General features: G+C 33.9%; 1 protein-coding gene across 2 annotated transcripts in view; it reads right to left on the minus strand.

Moving 5' to 3' along the window:
- Positions 1-23530, minus strand: part of capn3a (calpain 3a, (p94)) — a 90848-nt gene extending 67318 nt beyond the window's left edge. For both annotated transcript variants that reach the window (XM_061987641.2, XM_061987640.2), the window contains exon 1: positions 23279-23530. In XM_061987641.2, coding sequence (XP_061843625.1) covers positions 23279-23530 — 252 coding nt within the window. The remainder of the gene's footprint in view (positions 1-23278) is intronic.
- Between the last annotated feature and the right edge of the window lie 3602 nt (positions 23531-27132).

The raw sequence follows: 27132 nt of genomic DNA on the forward strand, positions 1-27132 counted from the left end.
AACATTTCTAATTGAGAAATGGTATTACGGAAAATCGGGAAAACCGGGAATTTTTCAAGTTCTTTAAACCAACTTGATTTTTTTTGTCCTGACTAAGAGGAATGTTTTGACGGTGGAACGGATGAATTGGGTTGAAAAATGTGAAAGGAGTCATCGTACTAAAAAAGGTTGGAAATAAGGTTAGAAAAAAGAGGAATTCCTGGAAATTTGGTGAACATGGTGGAAAAATGGTGGTTGATTATGGAATGTGTTGAAGGTGGAATGGTTTGAATGGGATGGAAAATGTGGGAAATATGGAGCTTTAAAAAATGTTTTTCAATGGGAATTTCGGGAAAAGCGGGAATTTTATTTGAAAATGCTAAAACATTTGAATGTTCTAAATGAGTTGGTTGGTGTTGGAATTTTTCAAAACAGTCGAGAAATGTTGAAGTATTAACATTTTTAATTGAGAAATGGTATTACGGAATTCCTGGAATTTCGGGAAAACCGAGAATTTTTCAAGTTCTTTAAACCAACTTGATTTTTTTTGTCCTGACTAAGAGGAATGTTTTGACGGGGGAACAGTTGAAATGGGTTGAAAAATGTGAAAGGTGTCACCGTACTAAAAAGGTTGGAAATAAGGTTAGAAAAAAACAGGAATTCCTGGAAATGTGTTGAACGTGGTGGAAAAATGGTGGTTGATGAATTGAATGTGTTGAAGGTGGAATGGTTTGAATCGGATGAAAAATTTGGGAATTGTGGAGCTTTAAAAAATGTTTTTCAATTGGAATTTCGGGAAAAGCGGGAATTAAAAAAAAAAAGCTAAAACATTTGAATGTTCTGAAAGAGTTGGTTAGTGTTGAAATGTTAGTCAAGAAATGTTGAAGTAATAAAATCTTTTATTGAGAAATGGTATTACGGAATTCCTGGAATTTCGGAAAAACCGGGAATTTTTCCAGTTCGAAAAATAACTTTTTTTTTGGTCCTGATTAAGAGGAATGTTTTGATGCTGCAACGGTTGGAGTGGGTTAAAAATGTGGAAGGCGTAGTCGCCAGAAAAAAAGGTGAAGAAATAGTTTGAAAAAACGAGAATTCTGGGAATTCCTGGAATTTATTTGAACTTGGAAAAATTATAGTTTGAAAGTCCAAGATGAGTGGAATATGTTGAAGGTGGAATGGTTTGAATCGTATGAAAAATATGGGAATTGTGGAGCTTTAAAAAAAAAAAAAAAAATCAATGGGAATTTCATGGAAATTTCGAGAAAAGCGGGAATTTTTTTGAAAATGCTAAAACATTTGAATCTTCTAAATGAGTTGGTTGGTGTTGGAATTTTTCAAAACAGTCGAGAAATGTTGAAGTAGTAACATTTTTAATTGAGAAATTGCGTTACGGAATTCCTGGAATTTTGGGAAAACCGGGAATTTTTCTAGTTCGGAAAAAAAAACATTTTTGGTCCTGATTAAGAGGAATGTTTTGACTTTGCAACGGTTGAAGTGGGTTAAAAATGTGGGAGGAGTCGTCGCCAGAAAAAAGGGCGAAGAAAGGGTTTGAAAAAACGGGAATTCTGGGGATTCCTGAAATTTATTTGAACTTGGAAAAATTATAGTTTGAAAGTCCAGGATGAGTGGAATATGTTGAAGGTGGAATGGTTTGAATTGTATGAAAACTATGGGAATTGTGGAGCATTAAAAAAAAAATTCAATGGGAATTTTATGGAAATTGGAGAATTTCGGGAAAAGCGGGATTTTTTTTTTTTTTTAAATGATAAAACATTTGAATGTTCTAAATGAGTTGGTTGGTGTTGGAATGTTTCAAAACAATCGAGAAATATTGAAGTAGTAACATTTTTAATTGCAAAATGGTGTTACGGAATTCCTGGAATTTCGGATATACCGAGAATTTTTCCAGTTCGAAAAATAACTTTTTTTTGTGTCCTGATTAAGAGGAATGTTTTGATGCTGCAACGGTTGAAGTGGGTTAAAAATGTGGAAGGAGTAGTCGCCAGAAAAAAGGGTTTGAAAAAAACGGGAATTCTGGGAATTTCTGGAATTTATTTGAACTTGGAAAAATTATAGTTTGAATGTCCAGGATGAGTGGAATATGTTGAAGGTGGAATGGTTTGAATCGTATGAAAAATATGGGAATTGTGGAGCTTTAAAAAAAAAAAAAAATCAATGGGAATTTCATGGAAATTTCGAGAAAAACGGGAATTTTTTTGAAAATGCTAAAACATTTGAATCTTCTAAATGAGTTTGTTGGTGTTGGAATTTTTCAAAACAGTCGAGAAATGTTGAAGTAGTAACATTTTTAATTGAGAAATTGTGTTACGGAATTCCTGGAATTTTGGGAAAACCGGGAATTTTTCTAGTTCGGAAAAAAAAAATGTTTTGGTCCTGATTAAGAGGAATGTTTTGACTTTGCAACGGTTGAAGTGGGTTAAAAATGTGGGAGGAGTCGTCGCCAGAAAAAAGGGCGAAGAAAGGGTTTGAAAAAACGGAAATTCTGGGAATTCCTGGAATTTATTTGAACTTGGAAAAATTATAGTTTGAAAGTCCAGGATGAGTGGAATATGTTGAAGGTGGAATGGTTTGAATCGTATGAAAACTATGGGAATTGTGGAGCTTTAAAAAAAAAAAAAAAAAAGGTAAATGGGAATTTTATGGAAATTTGAGAATTTCGGGAAAAGCGGAATTTTTTTTGGAAAATGCTAAAACATTTGAATGTTCTAAATGAGTTGGTTGGTGTTGGAATTTTTCAAAACTGTCGAGAAATGTAGAAGTAGCAACATTTTTAATTGAGAAATTGTATTACGGAATTCCTGGAATTTCAGGAAAAATGGGAATTTTTCCAGTTCGAACAACAACTTTTTTTGGGGTCCTGATTAAGAGGAATGTTTTGACTTTGCAACGGTTGAAGTGGGTTGAAAAATGTGGGAGGAGTAGTCGCCAGAAAAAAGGGTTTGAAAAAACGGGAATTCTGGGAATTTCTGGAATTTATTTGAACTTGGAAAAATTATAGTTTGAATGTCCAGGATGAGTGGAATATGTTGAAAGTGGAATGGTTTGAATCATATGAAAACTATGGGAATTGTGGAGCTTTTAAAAAAAAAAAATCAATAGGAATTTCATGGAAATTTCGAGAAAAGCGGGAATTTTTTTGAAAATGCTAAAACATTTGAATCTTCTAAATGAGTTGGTTAGTGTTGGAATTTTTCAAAACAGTCAAGAAATGTTGAAGTAGTAAAATCTTTTATTAAGAAATGGTGTTACGGAATTCCTGGAATTTCAGAAAAACCGGGAATTTTTCCAGTTCGAAAAATAACTTTTTTTTTGGTCCTGATTAAGAGGAATGTTTTGATGCTGCAACGGTTGGAGTGGGTTAAAAATGTGGAAGGAGTAGTTGCCAGAAAAAAAGGTGAAGAAATAGTTTGAAAAAAACGAGAATTCTGGGAATTCCTGGAATTTATTTGAACTTGGAAAAATGATAGTTTGAATGTCCAGGATGAGTGGAATATGTTGAAGGTGGAATGGTTTGAATCGTATGAAAACTATGGGAATTGTGGAGCTTTAAAAAAAAAAAAAAGGTAAATGGGAATTTCATGGAAATTTGAGAATTTCGGGAAAAGCGGGAATTTTTTTGGAAAATGCTAAAACATTTGAATGTTCTAAATGAGTTGGTTGGTGTTGGAATTTTTCAAAACTGTCGAGAAATGTAGAAGTAGTAACATTTTTAATTGAGAAATTGTATTACGGAATTCCTGGAATTTCAGGAAAAATGGGAATTTTTCCAGTTCGAACAACAACTTTTTTTGGGGTCCTGATTAAGAGGAATGTTTTGACTTTGCAACGGTTGAAGTGGGTTGAAAAATGTGGGAGGAGTAGTCGCCAGAAAAAAGGGTTTGAAAAAACGGGAATTCTGGGAATTTCTGGAATTTATTTGAACTTGGAAAAATTATAGTTTGAATGTCCAGGATGAGTGGAATATGTTGAAAGTGGAATGGTTTGAATCGTATGAAAAATATGGGAATTGTGGAGCTTTAAAAAAAAAAATCAATGGGAATTTCATGGAAATTTCGAGAAAAGCGGGAATTTTTTTGAAAATGCTAAAACATTTGAATGTTCTAAATGAGTTGGTTGGTGTTGGAATTTTTCAAAACAGTCGAGAAATGTTGAAGTAGTAACATTTTTAATTGAGAAATTGTGTTACGGAATTCCTGGAATTTTGGGAAAACCGGGAATTTTTCTAGTTCGGAAAAAAAAACATTTTTGGTCCTGATTAAGAGGAATGTTTTGACTTTGCAACGGTTGAAGTGGGTTAAAAATGTGGGAGGAGTCGTCGCCAGAAAAAAGGGCGAAGAAAGGGTTTGAAAAAACGGGAATTCTGGGGATTCCTGAAATTTATTTGAACTTGGAAAAATTATAGTTTGAAATTCCAGGATGAGTGGAATATGTTGAAGGTGGAATGGTTTGAATCGTATGAAAACTATAGGAATTGTGGAGCTTTAAAAAAAAAAATTAAATGGGAATTTCATGGAAATTTGAGAATTTCGGGAAAAGCGGGAATTTTTTTGGAAAATGATAAAACATTTGAATGTTCTAAATGAGTTGGTTGGTGTTGGAATTTTTCAAAACTGTCGAGAAATGTAGAAGTAGTAACATTTTTAATTGAGAAGTTGTATTACGGAATTCCTGGAATTTCAGGGAAAATGGGAATTTTTCCATTTCGAACAACAACTTTTTTTGGGGTCCTGATTAAGAGGAATGTTTTGACTTTGCAACGGTTGAAGTGGGTTGAAAAATGTGGGAGGAGTAGTCGCCAGAAAAAAGGGTTTGAAAAAACGGGAATTCTGGGAATTTCTGGAATTTATTTGAACTTGGAAAAATGATAGTTTGAATGTCCAGGATGAGTGGAATATGTTGAAGGTGGAATGGTTTGAATTGTATGAAAAATATGGGAATTGTGGAGCTTTAAAAAAAAAAAAATCAATGGGAATTTTATGGAAATTTGAGAATTTCGGGAAAAGGGGAATTTTTTGTAAAAAAAAAAGATAAAACATTTGAATGTTCTAAATGAGTTGGTTGGTGTTGGAATGTTTCAAAACAATCGAGAAATATTGAAGTGGTAACATTTTTAATTGCAAAATGGTGTTACGGATTTCCTGGAATTTCGGAAAAAACGGGAATTTTTCCAGTTTGAAAAATAACTTTTTTTTGGGTCCTGATTAAGAGGAATGTTTTGATGCTGCAACGGTTGAAGTGGGTTAAAAATGTGGAAGGCGTAGTCGCCAGAAAAAAAGGTGAAGAAATAGTTTGAAAAAACGGGAATTCCTGGAAATTATTTGAACTTGGAAAAATTATAGTTTGAATTTCCAGGATGAGTGGAAAATTTTGAAGGTGGAATGGTTTGAATCGTATGAAAACTATGGGAATTGTGGAGCTTTAAAAAGAAAAGAAAAATTAAATGGGAATTTTATGGAAATTTGAGAATTTCGGGAAAAGCGTGATATTTTTTTTTTAAATGATAAAACATTTGAATGTTCTAAATGAGTTGGTTGGTGTTGGAATGTTTCAAAACAGTCGAGAAATATTGAAGTAGTAACATTTTTAATTGCAAAATGGTGTTACGGAGTTCCTGGAATTTCGGAAAAAACGGGAATTTTTCCAGTTCGAAAAGTAACTTTTTTTTGGGTCCTGATTAAGAGGAATGTTTTGATGCTGCAAAGGTTGAAGTGGGTTAAAAATGTGGAAGGCGTAGTCGCCAGAAAAAAAGGTGAAGAAATAGTTTGAAAAAAACGAGAATTCTGGGAATTCCTGGAATTTATTTGAACTTGGAAAAATTATAGATTGAATGTCCAGGATGAGTGGAATATGTTGAAAGTGGAATGGTTTGAATCGTATGAAAACTATGGGAATTGTGGAGCTTTAAAAAAAAAAAAAAAGGTAAATGAGAATTTCATGGAAATTTGAGAATTTCGGGAAAAGCGGGAATTTTTTTGGAAAATGCTAAAACATTTGAATGTTCTAAATGAGTTGGTTGGTGTTGGAAACTGTCGAGAAATGTAGAAGTAGCAACATTTTTAATTGAGAAATTGTATTACGGAATTCCTGGAATTTCAGGAAAAATGGGAATTTTTCCAGTTCGAACAACAACTTTTTTTGGGGTCCTGATTAAGAGGAATGTTTTGACTTTGCAACGGTTGAAGTGGGTTAAAAATGTGGGAGGAGTAGTCGCCAGAAAAAAGGGTTTGAAAAAACGGGAATTCTGGGAATTTCTGGAATTTATTTGAACTTGGAAAAATGATAGTTTGAAAGTCCAGGATGAGTGGAATATGTTGAAGGTGGAATGGTTTGAATCGTATGAAAAATATGGGAATTGTGGAGCTTTAAAAAAAATAAAAAATCAATGGGAATTTCATGGAAATTTCGAGAAAAGCGGGAATTTTTTTGAAAATGCTAAAACATTTGAATCTTCTAAATGAGTTGGTTGGTGTTGGAATTTTTCAAAACAGTCGAGAAATGTTGAAGTAGTAACATTTTTAATTGAGAAATTGTGTTACGGAATTCCTGGAATTTGGGGAAAACCGGGAATTTTTCTAGTTCGGAAAAAAAAAAAATTTGGTCCTGATTAAGAGGAATGTTTTGACTTTGCAACGGTTGAAGTGGGTTAAAAATGTGGGAGGAGTCGTCGCCAGAAAAAAGGGCGAAGAAAGGGTTTGAAAAAAACGGGAATTCTGGGGATTCCTGAAATTTATTTGAACTTGGAAAAATGATAGTTTGAATGTCCAGGATGAGTGGAATATGTTGAAGGTAGAATGGTTTGAATTGTATGAAAACTATGGGAATTGTGGAGCTTTAAAAAAAAAAAAAAAAGGTAAATGGGAATTTCATGGAAATTTGAGAATTTCGGGAAAAGCGGGAATTTTTTTGGAAAATGCTAAAACATTTGAATGTTCTAAATGAGTTGGTTGGTGTTGGAATTTTTCAAAACTGTCGAGAAATGTAGAAGTAGTAACATTTTTAATTGAGAAATTGTATTACGGAATTCCTGGAATTTCAGGAAAAATGGGAATTTTTCCAGTTCGAACAACAACTTTTTTTGGGGTCCTGATTAAGAGGAATGTTTTGACTTTGCAACGGTTGAAGTGGGTTGAAAAATGTGGGAGGAGTAGTCGCCAGAAAAAAGGGTTTGAAAAAACGGGAATTCTGGGAATTCCTGGAATTTATTTGAACTTGGAAAAATGATAGTTTGAATGTCCAGGATGAGTGGAATATGTTGAAAGTGGAATGGTTTGAATCGTATGAAAAATATGGGAATTGTGGAGCTTTAAAAAAAAAAAATCAATAGGAATTTCATGGAAATTTCGAGAAAAGCGGGAATTTTTTGGAAAATGCTAAAACATTTGAATCTTCTAAATGAGTTGGTTGGTGTTGGAATTTTTCAAAACAGTCGAGAAATGTTGAAGTAATAACATTTTTAATTGAGAAATTGTGTTACGGAATTCCTGGAATTTGGGGAAAACCGGGAATTTTTCTAGTTCGGAAAAAAAAAAAAAATTTGGTCCTGATTAAGAGGAATGTTTTGACTTTGCAACGGTTGAAGTGGGTTAAAAATGTGGGAGGAGTCGTCGCCAGAAAAAAGGGCGAAGAAAGGGTTTGAAAAAAACGGGAATTCTGGGGATTCCTGAAATTTATTTGAACTTGGAAAAATGATAGTTTGAATGTCCAGGATGAGTGGAATATGTTGAAGGTGGAATGGTTTGAATCGTATGAAAACTATGGGAATTGTGGAGCTTTAAAAAAAAAAAAAAAAAGGTAAATGGGAATTTCATGGAAATTTGAGAATTTCGGGAAAAGCGGGAATTTTTTTTGAAAATGCTAAAACATTTGAATGTTCTAAATGAGTTGGTTGGTGTTGGAATTTTTCAAAACTGTCGAGAAATGTAGAAGTAGTAACATTTTTAATTGAGAAATTGTATTACGGAATTCCTGGAATTTCAGGAAAAATGGGAATTTTTCCAGTTCGAACAACAACTTTTTTTGGGGTCCTGATTAAGAGGAATGTTTTGACTTTGCAACGGTTGAAGTGGGTTGAAAAATGTGGGAAGAGTAGTCGCCAGAAAAAAGGGTTTGAAAAAAACGGGAATTCTGGGAATTCCTGGAATTTATTTGAACTTGGAAAAATTATAGTTTGAATGTCCAGGATGAGTGGAATATGTTGAAAGTGGAATGGTTTGAATCGTATGAAAAATGTGGGAATTGTGGAGCTTTAAAAAAAAAAAAATCAATGGGAATTTCATGGAAATTTCGAGAAAAGCGGGAATTTTTTTGAAAATTCTAAAACATTTGAATGTTCTAAATGAGTTGGTTGGTGTTGGAATTTTTCAAAACAGTCGAGAAATGTTGAAGTAGTAACATTTTTAATTGAGAAATTGTGTTACGGAATTCCTGGAATTTTGGGAAAACAGGGAATTTTTCTAGTTCGGAAAAAAAAAAATGTTGGTCCTGATTAAGAGGAATGTTTTGACTTTGCAACGGTTGAAGTGGGTTAAAAATGTGGGAGGAGTCGTCGCCAGAAAAAAGGGCAAAGAAAGGGTTTGAAAAAACGGGAATTCTGGGGATTCCTGGAATTTATTTGAACTTGGAAAAATTATAGTTTGAATTTCCAGGATGGGTGGAATATGTTGAAGGTGGAATGGTTTGAATCGTATGAAAACTATGGGAATTGTGGAGCTTTAAAAAAAAAAATTTGAGAATTTCGGGAAAAGCGGGATTATTTTTTTTAAATGATAAAACATTTGAATGTTCTAAATGAGTTGGTTGGTGTTGGAATGTTTCAAAACAATCGAGAAATATTGAAGTAGTAACATTTTTAATTGCAAAATGGTGTTACGGAATTCCTGGAATTTCGGAAAAACCGGGAATTTTTCCAGTTCGAAAAATAACTTTTTTTGGGGTCCTGATTAAGAGGAATGTTTTGATCCTGCAGCGGTTGAAGTGGGTTAAAAATGTGGAAGGCGTAGTCGCCAGAAAAAAAGGTGAAGAAATAGTTTGAAAAAACGGGAAGTCTGGGAATTCCTGGAATTTATTTGAACTTGGAAAAATTATAGTTTGAATTTCCAGGATGAGTGGAATATTTTGAAGGTGGAATGGTTTGAATCGTATGAAAACTATGGGAATTGTGGAGCTTTAAAAAAAAAATTAAATGGGAATTTCATGGAAATTTGAGAATTTCGGGAAAAGCGGGAATTTTTTTTGAAAATGCTAAAACATTTGAATGTTCTAAATGAGTTGGTTGGTGTTGGAATTTTTCAAAACTGTCGAGAAATGTAGAAGTAGTAACATTTTTAATTGAGAAATTGTATTACGGAATTCCTGGAATTTCAGGAAAAATGGGAATTTTTCCAGTTCGAACAACAACTTTTTTTGGGGTCCTGATTAAGAGGAATGTTTTGACTTTGCAACGGTTGAAGTGGGTTGAAAAATGTGGGAGGAGTAGTCGCCAGAAAAAAGGGTTTGAAAAAACAGGAATTCTGGGAATTTCTGGAATTTATTTGAACTTGAAAAAATTATAGTTTGAATGTCCAGGATGAGTGGAATATGTTGAAAGTGGAATGGTTTGAATCATATGAAAAATATGGGAATTGTGGAGCTTTAAAAAAAAAAAAAATCAATGGGAATTTCATGGAAATTTCGAGAAAAGCGGGAATTTTTTTGAAAATGCTAAAACATTTGAATCTTCTAAATGAGTTGGTTGGTGTTGCAATTTTTCAAAACAGTCGAGAAATGTTGAAGTAGTAACATTTTTAATTGAGAAATTGTGTTACGGAATTCCTGGAATTTTGGGAAAACTGGGAATTTTTGTAGTTCGGAAAAAAAAAATTTGGTCCTGATTAAGAGTAATGTTTTGACTTTGCAACGGTTGAAGTGGGTTAAAAATGTGCGAGGAGTCGTCGCCAGAAAAAAGGGCGAAGAAAGGGTTTGAAAAAACGGGAATTCTGGGGATTCCTGGAATTTATTTGAACTTGGAAAAATGATAGTTTGAATGTCCAGGATGAGTGGAATATGTTGAAGGTGGAATGGTTTGAATCGTATGAAAACTATGGGAATTGTGGAGCTTTAAAAAAAAAAAATTCAATGGGAATTTTATGGAAATTTGAGAATTTCGGGAAAAGCGGGAATTTTTTTTGAAAATGCTAAAACATTTGAATATTCTAAATGAGTTGGTTGGTGTTGGAATTTTTCAAAACTGTCGAGAAATGTAGAAGTAGTAACATTTTTAATTGAGAAATTGTATTACGGAATTCCTGGAATTTCAGGTAAAATGGGAATTTTTCCAGTTCGAACAACAACTTTTTCTGGGGTCCTGATTAAGAGGAATGTTTTGACTTTGCAACGGTTGAAGTGGGTTGAAAAATGTGGGAGGAGTAGTCGCCAGAAAAAAGGGTTTGAAAAAACGGGAATTCTGGGAATTCCTGGAATTTATTTGAACTTGAAAAAATTATAGTTTGAATGACCAGGATGAGTGGAATATGTTGAAAGTGGAATGGTTTGAATCGTATGAAAAATATGGGAATTGTGGAGCTTTAAAAAAAAAAAAAATCAATGGGAATTTCATGGAAATTTCGAGAAAAGCGGGAATTTTTTTGAAAATGCTAAAACATTTGAATGTTCTAAATGAGTTGGTTGGTGTTGGAATTTTTCAAAACAGTCGAGAAATGTTGAAGTAGTAACATTTTTAATTGAGAAATGGTGTTACGGAATTCCTGGAATTTTGGGAAAACCGGGAATTTTTCTAGTTCGGGAAAAAAAAAAAAATTTGGTCCTGATTAAGAGGAATGTTTTGACTTTGCAACGGTTGAAGTGGGTTAAAAATGTGGGAGGAGTCGTCGCCAGAAAAAAGGGCGAAGAAAGGGTTTGAAAAAACGGGAATTCTGGGGATTCCTGGAATTTATTTGAACTTGGAAAAATCATAGTTTGAAAGTCCAGGATGAGTGGAATATGTTGAAGGTGGAATGGTTTGAATCGTATGAAAATTATGGGAATTGTGGAGCTTTAAAAAAAAAATTTCAATGGGAAATTTATGGAAATTTGAAAATTTCGGGAAAAGCAGGATTTTTTTTGGAAAATGATAAAACACTTGAATGTTCTAAATGAGTTGGTTGGTGTTGGAATTTTCCAAAACAGTCGAGAAATGTAGAAGTAGTAACATTTTTAATTGAGAAATTGTATTACGGAATTCCTGGAATTTCAGGAAAAATGGGAATTTTTCCAGTTCGAACAACAACTTTTTTTGGGGTCCTGATTAAGAGGAATGTTTTGACTTTGCAACGGTTGAAGTGGGTTGAAAAATGTGGGAGGAGTAGTCGCCAGAAAAAAGGGTTTGAAAAAACGGGAATTCTGGGAATTCCTGGAATTTATTTGAACTTGGAAAAATGATAGTTTGAATGTCCAGGATGAGTGCAATATGTTGAAGGTGGAATGGTTTGAATCGTATGAAAAATATGGGAATTGTGGAGCTTTAAAAAAAAATAAATCAATGGGAATTTCATGGAAATTTCGAGAAAAGCGGGAATTTTTTTGAAAATGCTAAAACATTTGAATGTTCTAAATGAGTTGGTTGGTGTTGGAATTTTTCAAAACAGTCGAGAAATGTTGAAGTAGTAACATTTTTAATTGAGAAATGGTGTTACGGAATTCCTGGAATTTTGGGAAAACCGGGAATTTTTCTAGTTCGGAAAAAAAAAAAAAAAATTTGGTCCTGATTAAGAGGAATGTTTTGACTTTGCAATGGTTGAAGTGGGTTAAAAATGTGGGAGGAGTCGTCGCCAGAAAAAAGGGCGAAGAAAGGGTTTGAAAAAACGGGAATTCTGGGGATTCCTGGAATTTATTTGAACTTGGAAAAATCATAGTTTGAAAGTCCAGGATGAGTGGAATATGTTGGAGGTGGAATGGTTTGAATCGTATGAAAATTATGGGAATTGTGGAGCTTTAAAAAAAAAATTTCAATGGGAAATTTATGGAAATTTGAAAATTTCGGGAAAAGCAGGATTTTTTTGGGAAAATGATAAAACACTTGAATGTTCTAAATGAGTTGGTTGGTGTTGGGATTTTCCAAAACAGTCGAGAAATGTAGAAGTAGTAACATTTTTAATTGAGAAATTGTATTACGGAATTCCTGGAATTTCAGGAAAAATGGGAATTTTTCCAGTTCGAACAACAACTTTTTTTGGGGTCCTGATTAAGAGGAATGTTTTGACTTTGCAACGGTTGAAGTGGGTTGAAAAATGTGGGAGGAGTAGTCGCCAGAAAAAAGGGTTTGAAAAAACGGGAATTCTGGGAATTCCTGGAATTTATTTGAACTTGGAAAAATGATAGTTTGAATGTCCAGGATGAGTGCAATATGTTGAAGGTGGAATGGTTTGAATCGTATGAAAAATATGGGAATTGTGGAGCTTTAAAAAAAAAAAAATCAATGGGAATTTCATGGAAATTTTGAGAAAAGCGGGAATTTTTTTGAAAATGCTAAAACATTTGAATCTTCTAAATGAGTTGGTTGGTGTTGGAAATTTTCAAAACAGTCGAGAAATGTTGACGTAGTAACATTTTTAATTGAGAAATTGTGTTACGGAATTCCTGGAATTTTGGGGAAACCGGGAATTTTTCTAGTTCGGAAAAAAAAAAAATTTTGGTCCTGATTAAGAGGAATGTTTTGACTTTGCAACGGTTGAAGTGGGTTAAAAATGTGGAAGGAGTAGTCGCCAGAAAAAAGGGCGAAGAAAGGGTTTGAAAAAAACAGGAATTCTGGGGATTCCTGGAATTTATTTGAACTTGGAAAAATTATAGTTTGAAAGTCCAGGATGAGTGGAATATGTTGAAGGTGGAATGGTTTGAATCGTATGAAAACTATGGGAATTGTGGAGCTTTAAAAAAAATAATTTTCAATGGGAAATTTATGGAAATTTGAAAATTTCGGGAAAAGCGGGATTTTTTTTTTTTTTTAATTATAAAACACTTGAATGTTCTAAATGAGTTGGTTGGTGTTGGAATTTTCCAAAACAGTCGAGAAATGTAGAAGTAGTAACATTTTTAATTGAGAAAGTGTATTACGGAATTCCTGGAATTTCAGGAAAAATGGGAATTTTTCCAGTTCGAACAACAACTTTTTTTGGGGTCCTGATTAAGAGGAATGTTTTGACTTTGCAACGGTTGAAGTGGGTTGAAAAATGTGGGAGGAGTAGTCGCCAGAAAAAAGGGTTTGAAAAAACGGGAATTCTGGGAATTCCTGGAATTTATTTGAACTTGAAAAAATTATAGTTTGAATGACCAGGATGAGTGGAATATGTTGAAAGTGGAATGGTTTGAATCGTATGAAAAATATGGGAATTGTGGAGCTTTAAAAAATAAAAAATCAATGGGAATTTCATGGAAATTTCGAGAAAAGCGGGAATTTTTTTGAAAATGCTAAAACATTTGAATGTTCTAAATGAGTTGGTTGGTGTTGGAATTTTTCAAAACAGTCGAGAAATGTTGAAGTAGTAACATTTTTAATTGAGAAATGGTGTTACGGAATTCCTGGAATTTTGGGAAAACCGGGAATTTTTCTAGTTCGGAAAAAAAAATGTTTTTTTTGGTCCTGATTAAGAGGAATGTTTTGACTTTGCAACGGTTGAAGTGGGTTAAAAATGTGGGAGGAGTCGTCGCCAGAAAAAAGGGCGAAGAAAGGGTTTGAAAAAACGGGAATTCTGGGGATTCCTGAAATTTATTTGAACTTGGAAAAATTATAGTTTGAATGTCCAGGATGAGTGGAATATGTTGAAGGTGGAATGGTTTGAATCGTATGAAAACTATGGGAATTGTGGAGCTTTAAAAAACAAATTTCAATGGGAATTTTATGGAAATTTGAGAATTTCGGGAAAAGCGGGATTTTTTGAAAATGCTAAAACAATTGAATGTTCTAAATGAGTTGGTTGGTGTTGGAATTTTTCAAAACTGTCGAGAAATGTAGAAGTAGTAACATTTTTAATTGAGAAATTGTATTACGGAATTCCTGGAATTTCAGGAAAAAATGGGAATTTTTCCAGTTCGAACAACAACTTTTTTTGGGGTCCTGATTAAGAGGAATGTTTTGACTTTGCAACGGTTGAAGTGGGTTGAAAAATGTGGGAGGAGTAGTCGCCAGAAAAAAGGGTTTGAAAAAACGGGAATTCTGGGAATTCGTGGAATTTACTTGAACTTGGAAAAATTATAGTTTGAATGACCAGGATGAGTGGAATATGTTGGTAGTGGAATGGTTTGAATCGTATGAAAAATATGGGAATTGTGGAACTTTAAAAATCAATGGGAATTTCATGGAAATTTCGAGAAAAGCGGGAATTTTTTTGAAAATGCTAAAACATTTGAATCTTCTAAATGAGTTGGTTGGTGTTGGAATTTTTCAAAACAGTCGAGAAATGTTGAAGTAGTAACATTTTTAATTGTGAAATTGTGTTACGGAATTCCTGGAATTTTGGGAAAACCGGGAATTTTTCTAGTTCGGAAAAAAAAAAAATTTGGTCCTGATTAAGAGGAATGTTTTGACTTTGCAACGGTTGAAGTGGGTTAAAAATGTGGGAGGAGTCGTCGCCAGAAAAAAGGGCGAAGAAAGGGTTTGAAAAAACGGGAATTCTGGGGATTCCTGGAATTTATTTGAACTTGGAAAAATCATAGTTTGAAAGTCCAGGATGAGTGGAATATGTTGAATGTGGAATGGTTTGAATCGTATGGAAATTATGGGAATTGTGGAGCTTTAAAAAAAATAAAAAATTAAATGGGAATTTCATGGAAATTTGAGAATTTCTGGAAAAGCGGGAATTTTTTTTGAAAATACTAAAACATTTGAATGTTCTAAATGAGTTGGTTGGTGTTGGAATTTTTCAAAACTGTCGAGAAATGTAGAAGTAGTAACATTTTTAATTGAGAAATTGTATTACGGAATTCCTGGAATTTCAGGAAAAATGGGAATTTTTCCAGTTCGAACAACAACTTTTTTTGGGGTCCTGATTAAGAGGAATGTTTTGACTTTGCAACGGTTGAAGTGGGTTGAAAAATGTGGGAGGAGTAGTCGCCAGAAAAAAGGGTTTGAAAAAACGGGAATTCTGGGAATTCCTGGAATTTATTTGAACTTGGAAAAATAATAGTTTGAATGTGCAAGATGAGTGGAATATGTTGAAGGTGGAATGGTTTGAATCGTATGAAAACTATGGGAATTGTGGAGCTTTAAAAAAAAAATTCAATGGGAATTTTATGGAAATTTGAGAATTTCGGGAAAAGCGGGATTTTTTTTTTTTTAAATGATAAAACATTTGAATGTTCTAAATGAGTTGGTTGGTGTTGGAATGTTTCAAAACAATCGAGAAATATTGAAGTAGTAACATTTTTAATTGCAAAATGGTGTTACGGAGTTCCTGGAATTTCGGAAAAAACGGGAATTTTTCCAGTTCGAAAAATAACTTTTTTTTGGGTCCTGATTAAGAGGAATGTTTTGATGCTGCAACGGTTGAAGTGGGTTAAAAATGTGGAAGGCGTAGTCGCCAGAAAAAAAGGTGAAGAAATAGTTTTAAAAAAACGGGAATTCTGGGAATTCCTGGAATTTATTTGAACTTGAAAAAATTATAGTTTGAATTTCCAGGATGAGTGGAATATTTTGAAGGTGGAATGGTTTGAATCGTATGAAAACTATGGGAATTGTGGAGCTTAAAAAAAAAAAAAAAATTCAATGGGAATTTTATGGAAATTTGAGAATTTCGGGAAAAGCGGGATTTTTTTTTTTTAAATGACAAAACATTTGAATGTTCTACATGAGTTGGTTGGTGTTGGAATGTTTCAAAACAATCGAGAAATATTGAAGTAGTAACATTTTTAATTGCAAAATGGTGTTACGGAATTCCTGGAATTTCGGAAAAAACGGGAATTTTTCCAGTTCGAAAAATAACTTTTTTTTGGGTCCTGATTAAGAGGAATGTTTTGATGCTACAACGGTTGAAGTGGGTTAAAAATGTGGAAGGCGTAGTCGCCAGAAAAAAAGGTGAAGAAATAGTTTGAAAAAACGGGAATTCTGGGAATTCCTGGAATTTATTTGAACTTGGAAAAATGATAGTTTGAATGTCCAGGATGAGTGGAATATGTTGAAGGTGGAATGGTTTGAATCGTATGAAAACTATGGGAATTGTGGAGCTTTAAAAAAAAAAAAAAAGGTAAATGGGAATTTCATGGAAATTTGAGAATTTTGGGAAAAGCGGGAATTTTTTTGGAAAATGCTAAAATATTTGAATGTTCTAAATGAGTTGGTTGGTGTTGGAAACTGTCGAGAAATGTAGAAGTAGCAACATTTTTAATTGATAAATTGTATTACGGAATTCCTGGAATTTCAGGAAAAATGGGAATTTTTCCAGTTCGAACAACAACTTTTTTTGGGGTCCTGATTAAGAGGAATGTTTTGACTTTGCAACGGTTGAAGTGGGTTGAAAAATGTGGGAGGAGTAGTCGCCAGAAAAAACGGGAATTCTGGGAATTCGTGGAATTTACTTGAACTTGGAAAAATTATAGTTTGAATGACCAGGATGAGTGGAATATGTTGGTAGTGGAATGGTTTGAATCGTATGAAAAATATGGGAATTGTGGAACTTTTAAAATCAATGGGAATTTCATGGAAATTTCGAGAAAAGCGGGAATTTTTTTGAAAATGCTAAAACATTTGAATCTTCTAAATGAGTTGGTTGGTGTTGGAATTTTTCAAAACAGTCGAGAAATGTTGAAGTAGTAACATTTTTAATTGAGAAATTGTGTTACGGAATTCCTGGAATTTTGGGGAAACCGGGAATTTTTCTAGTTCGGAAAAAAAAATTTTTTTTGTCCTGATTAAGAGGAATGTTTTGACTTTGCAACGGTTGAAGTGGGTTAAAAATGTGGAAGGAGTAGTCGCCAGAAAAAAGGGCGAAGAAAGGGTTTGAAAAAAACAGGAATTCTGGGGATTCCTGGAATTTATTTGAACTTGGAAAAGATATAGTTTGAAAGTCCAGGATGAGTGGAATATGTTGAAGGTGGAATGGTTTGAATCGTATGAAAACTATGGGAATTGTGGAGCTTTAAAAAAAATAATTTTCAATGGGAAATTTATGGAAATTTGAAAATTTCGGGAAAAGCGGGATTTTTTTTTTTTTTTAATTATAAAACACTTGAATGTTCTAAATGAGTTGGTTGGTGTTGGAATTTTCCAAAACAGTCGAGAAATGTAGAAGTAGTAACATTTTTAATTGAGAAATTGTATTACGGAATTCCTGGAATTTCAGGAAAAATGGGAATTTTTCCAGTTCGAACAACAACTTTTTTTGGGGTCCTGATTAAGAGGAATGTTTTGACTTTGCAACGGTTGAAGTGGGTTGAAAAATGTGGGAGGAGTAGTCGCCAGAAAAAAGGGTTTGAAAAAACGGGAATTCTGGGAATTCCTGGAATTTATTTGAACTTGAAAAAATTATAGTTTGAATGTCCAGGATGAGTGGAATATGTTGAAAGTGGAATGGTTTGAATCGTATGAAAAATATGGGAATTGTGGAGCTTTAAAAAAAAAAAAAAAAAATCAATGGGAATTTCATGGAAATTTCGAGAAAAGCGGGAATTTTTTTGAAAATGCTAAAACATTTGAATCTTCTAAATGAGTTGGTTGGTGTTGCAATTTTTCAAAACAGTCGAGAAATGTTGAAGTAGTAACATTTTTAATTGAGAAATTGTGTTACGGAATTCCTGGAATTTTGGGAAAACTGGGAATTTTTCTAGTTCGGAAAAAAAAATGTTTTTTTTGGTCCTGATTAAGAGGAATGTTTTGACTTTGCAACGGTTGAAGTGGGTTAAAAATGTGGGAGGAGTAGTCGCCAGAAAAAAGGGTTTGAAAAAACGGGAATTCTGGGGATTCCTGAAATTTATTTGAACTTGGAAAAATTATAGTTTGAAAGTCCAGGATGAGTGGAATATGTTGAAAGTGGAATGGTTTGAATCGTATGGAAACTATGGGAATTGTGGAGCTTTAAAAAAAAAAAAAATCAATGGGAATTTCATGGAAATTTCGAGAAAAGCGGGAATTTTTTTGAAAATGCTAAAACATTTGAATGTTCTAAATGAGTTGGTTGGTGTTGGAATTTTTCAAAACAGTCGAGAAATGTTGAAGTAGTAACATTTTTAATTGAGAAATTGCGTTACGGAATTCCTGGAATTTTGGGAAAACCGGGAATTTTTCTAGTTCGGAAAAAAAAAAAAAATTTGGTCCTGATTAAGAGGAATGTTTTGACTTTGCAACGGTTGAAGTGGGTTAAAAATGTGGGAGGAGTCGTCGCCAGAAAAAAGGGCGAAGAAAGGGTTTGAAAAAACGGGAATTCTGGGAATTCCTGGAATTTATTTGAACTTGGAAAAATCATAGTTTGAATTTCCAGGATGAGTGGAATATGTTGAAGGTGAAATGGTTTGAATCATATGAAAACTATGGGAATTGTGGAGCTTTAAAAAAATAAAAAATTCAATGGGAATTTTATGGAAATTTGAGAATTTCGGGAAAAGCGGGATTTTTTTTTTTGAAAATGATAAAACATTTGAATGTTCTAAATGAGTTGGTTGGTGTTGGAATTTTCCAAAACAGTCGAGAAATATTGAAGTAGTAACATTTTTAATTGCAAAATGGTGTTACGGAATTCCTGGAATTTCGGGAAAAACCGGGAATTTTTCCAGTTCGAAAAATAACTTTTTTTTGGGTCCTGATTAAGAGGAATGTTTTGATGCTGCAACGGTTGAAGTGGGTTAAAAATGTGGAAGGCGTAGTCGCCAGAAAAAAAGGTGAAGAAATAGTTTGAAAAAACGGGAATTCTGGGAATTCCTGGAATTTATTTGAACTTGGAAAAATTATAGTTTGAATTTCCAGGATGAGTGGAATATTTTGAAGGTGGAATGGTTTGAATCGTATGAAAACTATGGGAATTGTGGAGCTTTAAAAAAAAAAAAATTCAATGGGAATTTTATGGAAATTTGAGAATTTCGGGAAAAGCGGGATTTTTTTTTTTTTAAATGATAAAACATTTGAATGTTCTAAATGAGTTGGTTGGTGTTGGAATTTTCCAAAACAGTCGAGAAATATTGAAGTAGTAACATTTTTAATTGCAAAATGATGTTACGGAATTCCTGGAATTTTGGGAAAACCGGGAATTTTTCCAGTTCGAAAAATAACATTTTTTTGGGGTCTTGATTAAGAGGAATGTTTTGATGCTGCAACGGTTGAAGTGGGTTAAAAATGTGGAAGGCGTAGTCGCCAGAAAAAAAGGTGAAGGAATAGTTTGAAAAAAACGGGAATTCTGGGAATTCCTGGAATTTATTTGAACTTGGAAAAATTATAGTTTGAATTTCCAGGATGAGTGGAATATGTTGAAGGTGGAATGGTTTGAATCGTATGAAAACTATGGGAATTGTGGAGCTTTAAAAAAAAAAAAAATTAAATGGGAATTTTATGGAAATTTGAGAATTTCGGGAAAAGCGTGATTTTTTTTTTTGAAAATGATAAAACATTTGAATGTTCTAAATGAGTTGGTTGGTGTTGGAATTTTCCAAAACAGTCGAGAAATGTAGAAGTAGTAACATTTTTAATTGAGAAATTGTATTACGGAATTCCTGGAATTTCAGGAAAAATGGGAATTTTTCCAATTCGAACAACAACTTTTTTTGGGGTCCTGATTAAGAGGAATGTTTTGACTTTGCAACGGTTGAAGTGGGTTGAAAAATGTGGGAGGAGTAGTCGCCAGAAAAAAGGGTTTGAAAAAACGGGAATTCTGGGAATTCCTGGAATTTATTTGAACTTGGAAAAATTATAGTTTGAATGTCCAGGATGAGTGGAATATGTTAAAGGTGGAATGGTTTGAATCGTATGAAAAATATGGGAATTGTGGAGCTTTAAAAAAAAAAAAATCAATGGGAATTTCATGGAAATTTTGAGAAAAGCGGGAATTTTTTTGAAAATGCTAAAACATTTTAATCTTCTAAATGAGTTGGTTGGTGTTGGAATTTTTCAAAACAGTTGAGAAATGTTGAAGTAGTAACATTTTTAATTGAGAAATTGTGTCACGGAATTCCTGGAATTTTGGGAAAACCGGGAATTTTTCTAGTTCGGAAAAAAATAATTTTTGGTCCTGATTAAGAGGAATGTTTTGACTTTGCAACGGTTGAAGTGGGTTGAAAAATGTGGGAGGAGTCGTCGCCAGAAAAAAGGGCGAAGAAAGGGTTTGAAAAAACGGGAATTCTGGGAATTCCTGGAATTGATTTGAACTTGGAAAAATCATAGTTTGAATTTCCAGGATGAGTGGAATATGTTGAAGGTGGAATGGTTTGAATCGTATGGAAACTATGGGAATTGTGGAGCTTTCAAAAAAAAATCAATGGGAATTTTATGGAAATTTGAGAATTTCGGGAAAAGCGGGATTTTTTTTTGAAAATGATAAAACATTTAAATGTTCTAAATGAGTTGGTTGGTGTTGAAATTTTTCAAAACAGTCGAGAAATATTGAAGTAGTAACATTTCTAATTGCAAAATGGTGTTACAAAATTCCTGGAATTTCGGGAAAACCGGGAATTTTTCCAGTTCGAATTTTTGGTACTGATTAAGAGGAATGTTTAGATGCTAGAACGGTTGAAGTGGGTTGAAAAATGTGGGAGGAGTAGTCGACAGAAAAAAGGGTGAAGAAAGGGTTTGAAAAAACGGGAATTCTGGAAATTCCTGGAATTTATTTCAACTTGAAAAAATGATAATTTGAATGTTCAGGATGAGTGGAATATGTTGAAGGTGGAATAGTTGGAATCAGTTAAAAAATCTGGAAATTGTGGAAGTTTGAAAGATGGCCAATTCATTTAGAATGAGGAAAAATGTCCCGGAAAACCTGGAATTCCGGGAAATCTGGGAATTTTTTGAATTTGTCAAGGGAAAGCCCGCGATTCTTGAATATGCTGAACAGTTTGAAGTTGGAACGGTTTGAATCGGATGAACAATGTGGAAGGTAGAGTGTGCCAAAAACTGGAGAAAAAGAAGAAGAAAAACCATATGTATGTACGCTTTGGAACATTGACACAATGAGACGTGCTTAAGGGCGTTTCCACCATTAATAAGACATTATTCATGATATGTTATGTACAGTACAGTATGACCTTGTGGTTAGTGTGTCCGCCCTGAGATCGGTAGGGTCGTGAGTTTGATCCCCGGCCGAGTCATACCAAAGACTATAAATGGGACACATTGGCACTCAGCATCAAGGGTTGGAATTGGGGGTTAAATCACCAAAAATGATTCCCGGGCGCGGCCACGGCTGCTGCTCTCTGCTCCCCTCATCTCCCAGGGGGTGAAACAAGGGGATGGGTCAAATGCAGAGGGTAATTTCACCACACCTAGTGTGTGTGTGACAATCATTGGTACTGTATAATGCATATGTTCCTTTCCACTGTACATGTAATGTAAATGTATAATGTATTTATATTATTCACATGTGAATAATGCTGTATAATAGACTATATTTATGTTATTCACATGTGAATAATGCTGTATAATAGACTGTATTTATATTATTCACATGTGAATAATGCTGTGTAATAGACTGTATTTATGTTATTCACACGTGAATAATGTCGTATAATAGACTGTATTTATGTTATTCACATGTGAATAATGCTGTATAATAGACTGTATTTATATTATTCACATGTGAATAATGCTGTATAATAGACTGTATTTGTGTTATTCACATGTGAATCATGCTGTACAATAGATTTTATTTATATTATTCACATGTGAATAATGCTGTATAATAGACTGCATTTATATTATTCACATGTGAATAATGTTGTATAATAGACTGTATTTATGTTATTCACATGTGAATAATGCTGTATAATAGACTGTATTGATGTTATTCACATGTGAATAATGCTGTATAATAGACTGTATTTGTGTTATTCACATATGAATAATGCTGTACAATAGACTGTATTTATATTATTCACATGTGAATAATGCTGTATAATAGACTGTATTTGTGTTATTCACATGTGAATCATGCTGTACAATAGATTTTATTTATATTATTCACATGTGAATAATGCTGTATAATAGACTGTATTTATGTTATTCACATGTGAATAATGCTGTATAATAGACTATTTATATTATTCACATGTGAATAATGCTGTACAATAGACTGTATTTATGTTATTCACATGTGAATAATGCCGTATAATAGACTGTATTTATATTATTCACATGTGAATAATGCTGTATAATAGACTGTATTTATGTTATTCACATGCGAATAATGCTCTATAATAGACTGTATTTATGTTATTCACATGTGAATAATGCTGTATAATAGACTGCATTTATGTTATTCACACGTGAATAATGCTGTACAGTAGACTGTATTTATATTATTCACATGTGAATAATGCTGTATAATAGACTGTATTTATGTTATTCACATGTGAATAATGCTGTATAATAGACTGCATTTATGTTATTCACACGTGAATCATGCTGTACAATAGATTTTATTTATATTATTCACATGTGAATAATGCTGTATAATAGATTGTATTTATGTGATTCACATGTGAATATTGCTGTATAATAGACTGTATTTATGTTATTCACATGTGAATAATGCTGTATAATAGACTGTATTTATATTATTCACATGTGAATAATGCTGTATAATAGACTGTATTTATGTTATTCACATGTGAATAATGCCGTATAATAGACTGTATTTATGTTATTCACATGTGAATAATGCTGTATAATAGACTGTATTTATGTTATTCACATGTGAATAATGCTGTATAATAGACTGTATTTATGTTATTCACATCTGAATAATGCTGTATAATAGACTGTATTTATATTATTCACATGTGAATAATGCTGTATAATAGACTGTATTTATGTTATTCACATGTGAATAATCCTGTATAACAGACTGTATTTGTATTATTCACATGTAAAAAATACCTAAGTGTTTATTCGTCTTTTGTGAGCGAACTGTGGTGCTGAATTTCCCCCAGGGATCAATAAAGTACTTTCTATTCTATTCTATTTAACTTGAACTTTGAAGGCGTTATTAAGATGTCATTCATCCTGGTGGTAAAGTGCCACCCTGACTTGACTCCATCAAGTGTGGAGCGTCATCTCCACCTCACCGTCAAGGTTATAAAAATGAAGACCAATCAGGTCCTGGATCCGTCCTCCTCCTACCTTGGGTCTCTTCCAGACGATGTTCTTGACCTTGTTGGACTTGTGGCCCAGCTCCTTGAAGCCCAGCGACTCCACGCTGGCGGGGAAGGACTCGTCCTCAAAAAGGCTCTTCCTCTGGAGACATTCCTGCCGGAGGACGGCCAAGTCCTGGCCGTTGAAGCGCAGCGGCTTGTTCAGGGCGCCTTCGCCGTCCCTCCTTTCCCGCTCCCGGATCAGCCGGTCACAGAAGAAGCCAGACGGTGTGTAGGGCATCTCGTGCCTTTGTCTCGCTCTCTTTCGGGGCTCCTGGGGTTGTTGTTTTTTTTCAAGGGCCCTCGCCGCTCGTACTAAAGTTGTAAAGTAAAGAGCGCTGGCATAAATCCAAGGAGCAGACCTGTGATTGGCTGCCCCGCTGACCTGCTCCTCCCCTCGGGAAGAGGAGATTCAGCCCCCATGCATTCACCTTTGGCCGCCCCGTGCGCGGAATACCGCACCCGCACCCGCACGCACAATGATCTTCACCATTGTCGGCGGACACAAAGGCCAGGGGGGGCCACAAAGGCCAGGGGGGCCACGTGCAAAGAGGGTCCGCTGGATGCCAACCTCAGCAGAAGGCATTCAACCGCTTCTCAATGGAGCTCAGCGTCCAGCGGCCTCAGCAAGAACCGCCACGGGTGACGTCATCGCGAGGAGCGCCGGCCCAAGTCATTAACGCTTTCAGGTGTGGACGCCGAAGTTCATTTGAGTCCCAAACAACCTTAGTCATCGGGAATGAAGATGACCATAATGTATCCCACCTGGCGCCTGGACTAGCTGGACTAGATGTTCACTTTTTGAACAAGAACGAGGCAGCAGGCACAAGACATTGAAACAACGTTGATGATACGTACGTCTCGTTTAAAACCGACTTTGAAACAGCGTCGTGAAATAGTTGAGTTTGTAAATTGAGTTCATGTCCAACGTTGGATTCAGGTTGTTGGTTGGGAAATGGCCAAAAAAAGAACCCAACATTGATTAAACGTCGTCAAAAAGCATGTTGTTTCAAAGTTGTATTTGTGTTGTACAATATTACTTTGAAAATGACCAAATTTTAATGTCAAATCAAGGTCAGAACCTAACATTGAATAAACGTTGTCAAAAAGCATGTTGTTTCAATGTTGTATTTGTGTTGTACAATATTAGTTTGAAAATGACCAAATTTCAATGTTAAATCAACGTCAGAACCCAACATTGATTAAACGTTGTCAAAAAGCATGTTGTTTCAACGTTGTATTTGTGTTGTAGAATATTGGTTGGGAAATGACCAAATTTCAATGGTCAAATCAAGGTCAGAACCCAACATTGATTAAACGTTGTCAAAAAGCCTGTTGTCTCAACGTTGTATTTGTGTTGTAGAATATTGGTCGCGAAATGACTAAATTTCAATGTTAAATCAATGTCAGAACCCAACATTGATTAAACGTCATCAAAAAGCATGTTGTTTCAATGTTGTATTTGTGTTGTACAATATTAGTTGAAAATGACCAAATTTCAATGTTAAATCAACGTCAGAACCCAACATTGATTCAACATTGTCAAAAAGCATGTTGTTTCAACGTTGTATTTGTGTTGTGGAATATTGGTTGGGAAATGACCAAATTTCAATGTTAAATCAACGTCAGAACCCAACATTGATTAAACGTTGTCAAAAAGCATGTTGTTTCAATGTTGTAGAATATTGGTTGGGAAATGACCAAATTTCAATGTTAAGTCAACGTAACAACCTTACATTGATTAAACGTTGTCAAAAAGCATGTTGTTTCAACGTTGTATTTGTGTTGTAGAATATTGGTTGGGAAATGACTAAATTTCAATGTTAAATCAACGTCAGAACCCAACATTGATTAAACGTCATCAAAAAGTGTGTTGTTTCAACGTTGTATTTGTGTTGTACAATATTAGTTTGAAAGTGACCAAATTTCAATGTTAAATTAACGTTAGAACCCAACATTGATTAAACGTTGTCAAAAAGCATGTTGTTTCAACGTTGTATTTGTCTTGTAGAATATTGGTTGGGAAATGACCAAATTTCAATGGTCAAATCTACATCAGAACCCAACATTGATTAAACATTGTCAAAAAGCATGTTGTTTCAATGTTGTATTTGTGTTGTAGAATATTGGTTGGGAAATGACCAAATTTCAATGTTAAATCAATGTCAGAACCCAACATTGAATAAACGTTGTCAAAAAGCATGTTGTTTCAATGTTGTATTTGTGTTGTACAATATTAGTTTGAAAATGACCAAATTTCAATGTTAAATCAACGTCAAAACCCAACATTGATTAAACGTTGTCAAAAAGCATGTTGTTTCAACGTTGTATTTGTGTTGTAGAATATTGGTTGGGAAATGACCAAATTTAAATGGTCACATCAAGGTCAGAACCCAACATTGAATAAACGTTGTCAAAAAGCATGTTGTTTCTATGTTGTAGAATATTGGTTGGGAAATGACTAAATTTCAATGTTAAATCAATGTCAGAACTCAACATTGATTAAACGTCATCAAAAAGCATGTAGTTTCAATGTTGTATTTGTGTTGTACAATATTAGTTTGAAAATGACCAAATGTCAATGTTAAATCAACGTCAGAACCCAACATTGATTAAAAGTCGTCAAAAAGCATGTTGTTTCAACGTTGTATTTGTGTTGTAGAATATTGGTTGGGAAATGACCAAATTTCAATGGTCAAATCAACGTCAGAACCGAACATTGATTAAACGTTGTCAAAAAGCATGTTGTTTCAATGTTGTAGAATATTGGTTGGGAAATGACCAAATTTCAATGTTAAGTCAACGTAACAACCTTACATTGATTAAACGTTGTCAAAAAGCCTGTTGTCTCAACGTTGTATTTGTGTTGTAGAATATTGGTTAGGAAATGACCAAATTTCAATGGTCAAATCAACGTCAGAACCCAACATTGATTAAACGTTGTCAAAAAGCATGTTGTTTCAATGTTGTAGAATATTGGTTGGGAAATGACCAAATTTCAATGTTAAATCAACGTCAGAACCCAACATTGATTAAACGTTGTCAAAAAGCATGTTGTTTCAACGTTGTATTTGTGTTGTAGAATATTGGTTGGGAAATGACCACATTTCAATGGTCAAATCAAGGTCAGAACCCAACATTGATTAAACGTTGTCAAAAAGCATGTTGTTTCAATGTTGGAGAATATTGGTTGGGAAATGACCAAATTTCAATGTTAAATCAACCTAACAACCCAACATTGATTAAACGTTAAAAAGCATGTTGTTTCAATGTTGTATTTGTGTTGTAGAATATTGGTTGGGAAATGACTACATTTCAATGTTAAATCAACGTCACAACCCAACATTAATTAAACGTCATCAAAAAGCATGTTGTTTCAACGTTGTATTTGTCTTGTACAGAATTAGTTTGAAAATGACCAAATTTCAATGTTAAATCAACGTTAGAACCTAACATTGAATAAACATTGCCAAAAAGCATGTTGTTTCAATGTTGTATTTGTGTTGTAGAATATTGGTTGGGAAATGACCACATTTCAATGGTCAAATCAAGGTCACAACCCAACATTGATTAAACGTTGTCAAAAAGCATGTTGTTTCAATGTTGTAGAATATTGGTTGGGAAATGACCAAATTTCAATGTTAAGTCAACGTCAGAACCCAACATTGATTAAACGTTGTCAAAAAGCATGTTGTTTCAACGTTGTATTTGTGTTGTAGAATATTGGTTGGGAAATGACCAAATTTCAATGGTCACATCAAGGTCAGAACCCAACATTGATTAAACGTTGTCAAAAAGCATGTTGTTTCAACGTTGTATTTGTGTTGTACAGAATTAGTTTGA

The sequence above is a fragment of the Nerophis lumbriciformis genome, linkage group LG26 (assembly GCF_033978685.3).
Source record: "Nerophis lumbriciformis linkage group LG26, RoL_Nlum_v2.1, whole genome shotgun sequence".
Lineage (NCBI taxonomy): Eukaryota > Metazoa > Chordata > Actinopteri > Syngnathiformes > Syngnathidae > Nerophis > Nerophis lumbriciformis.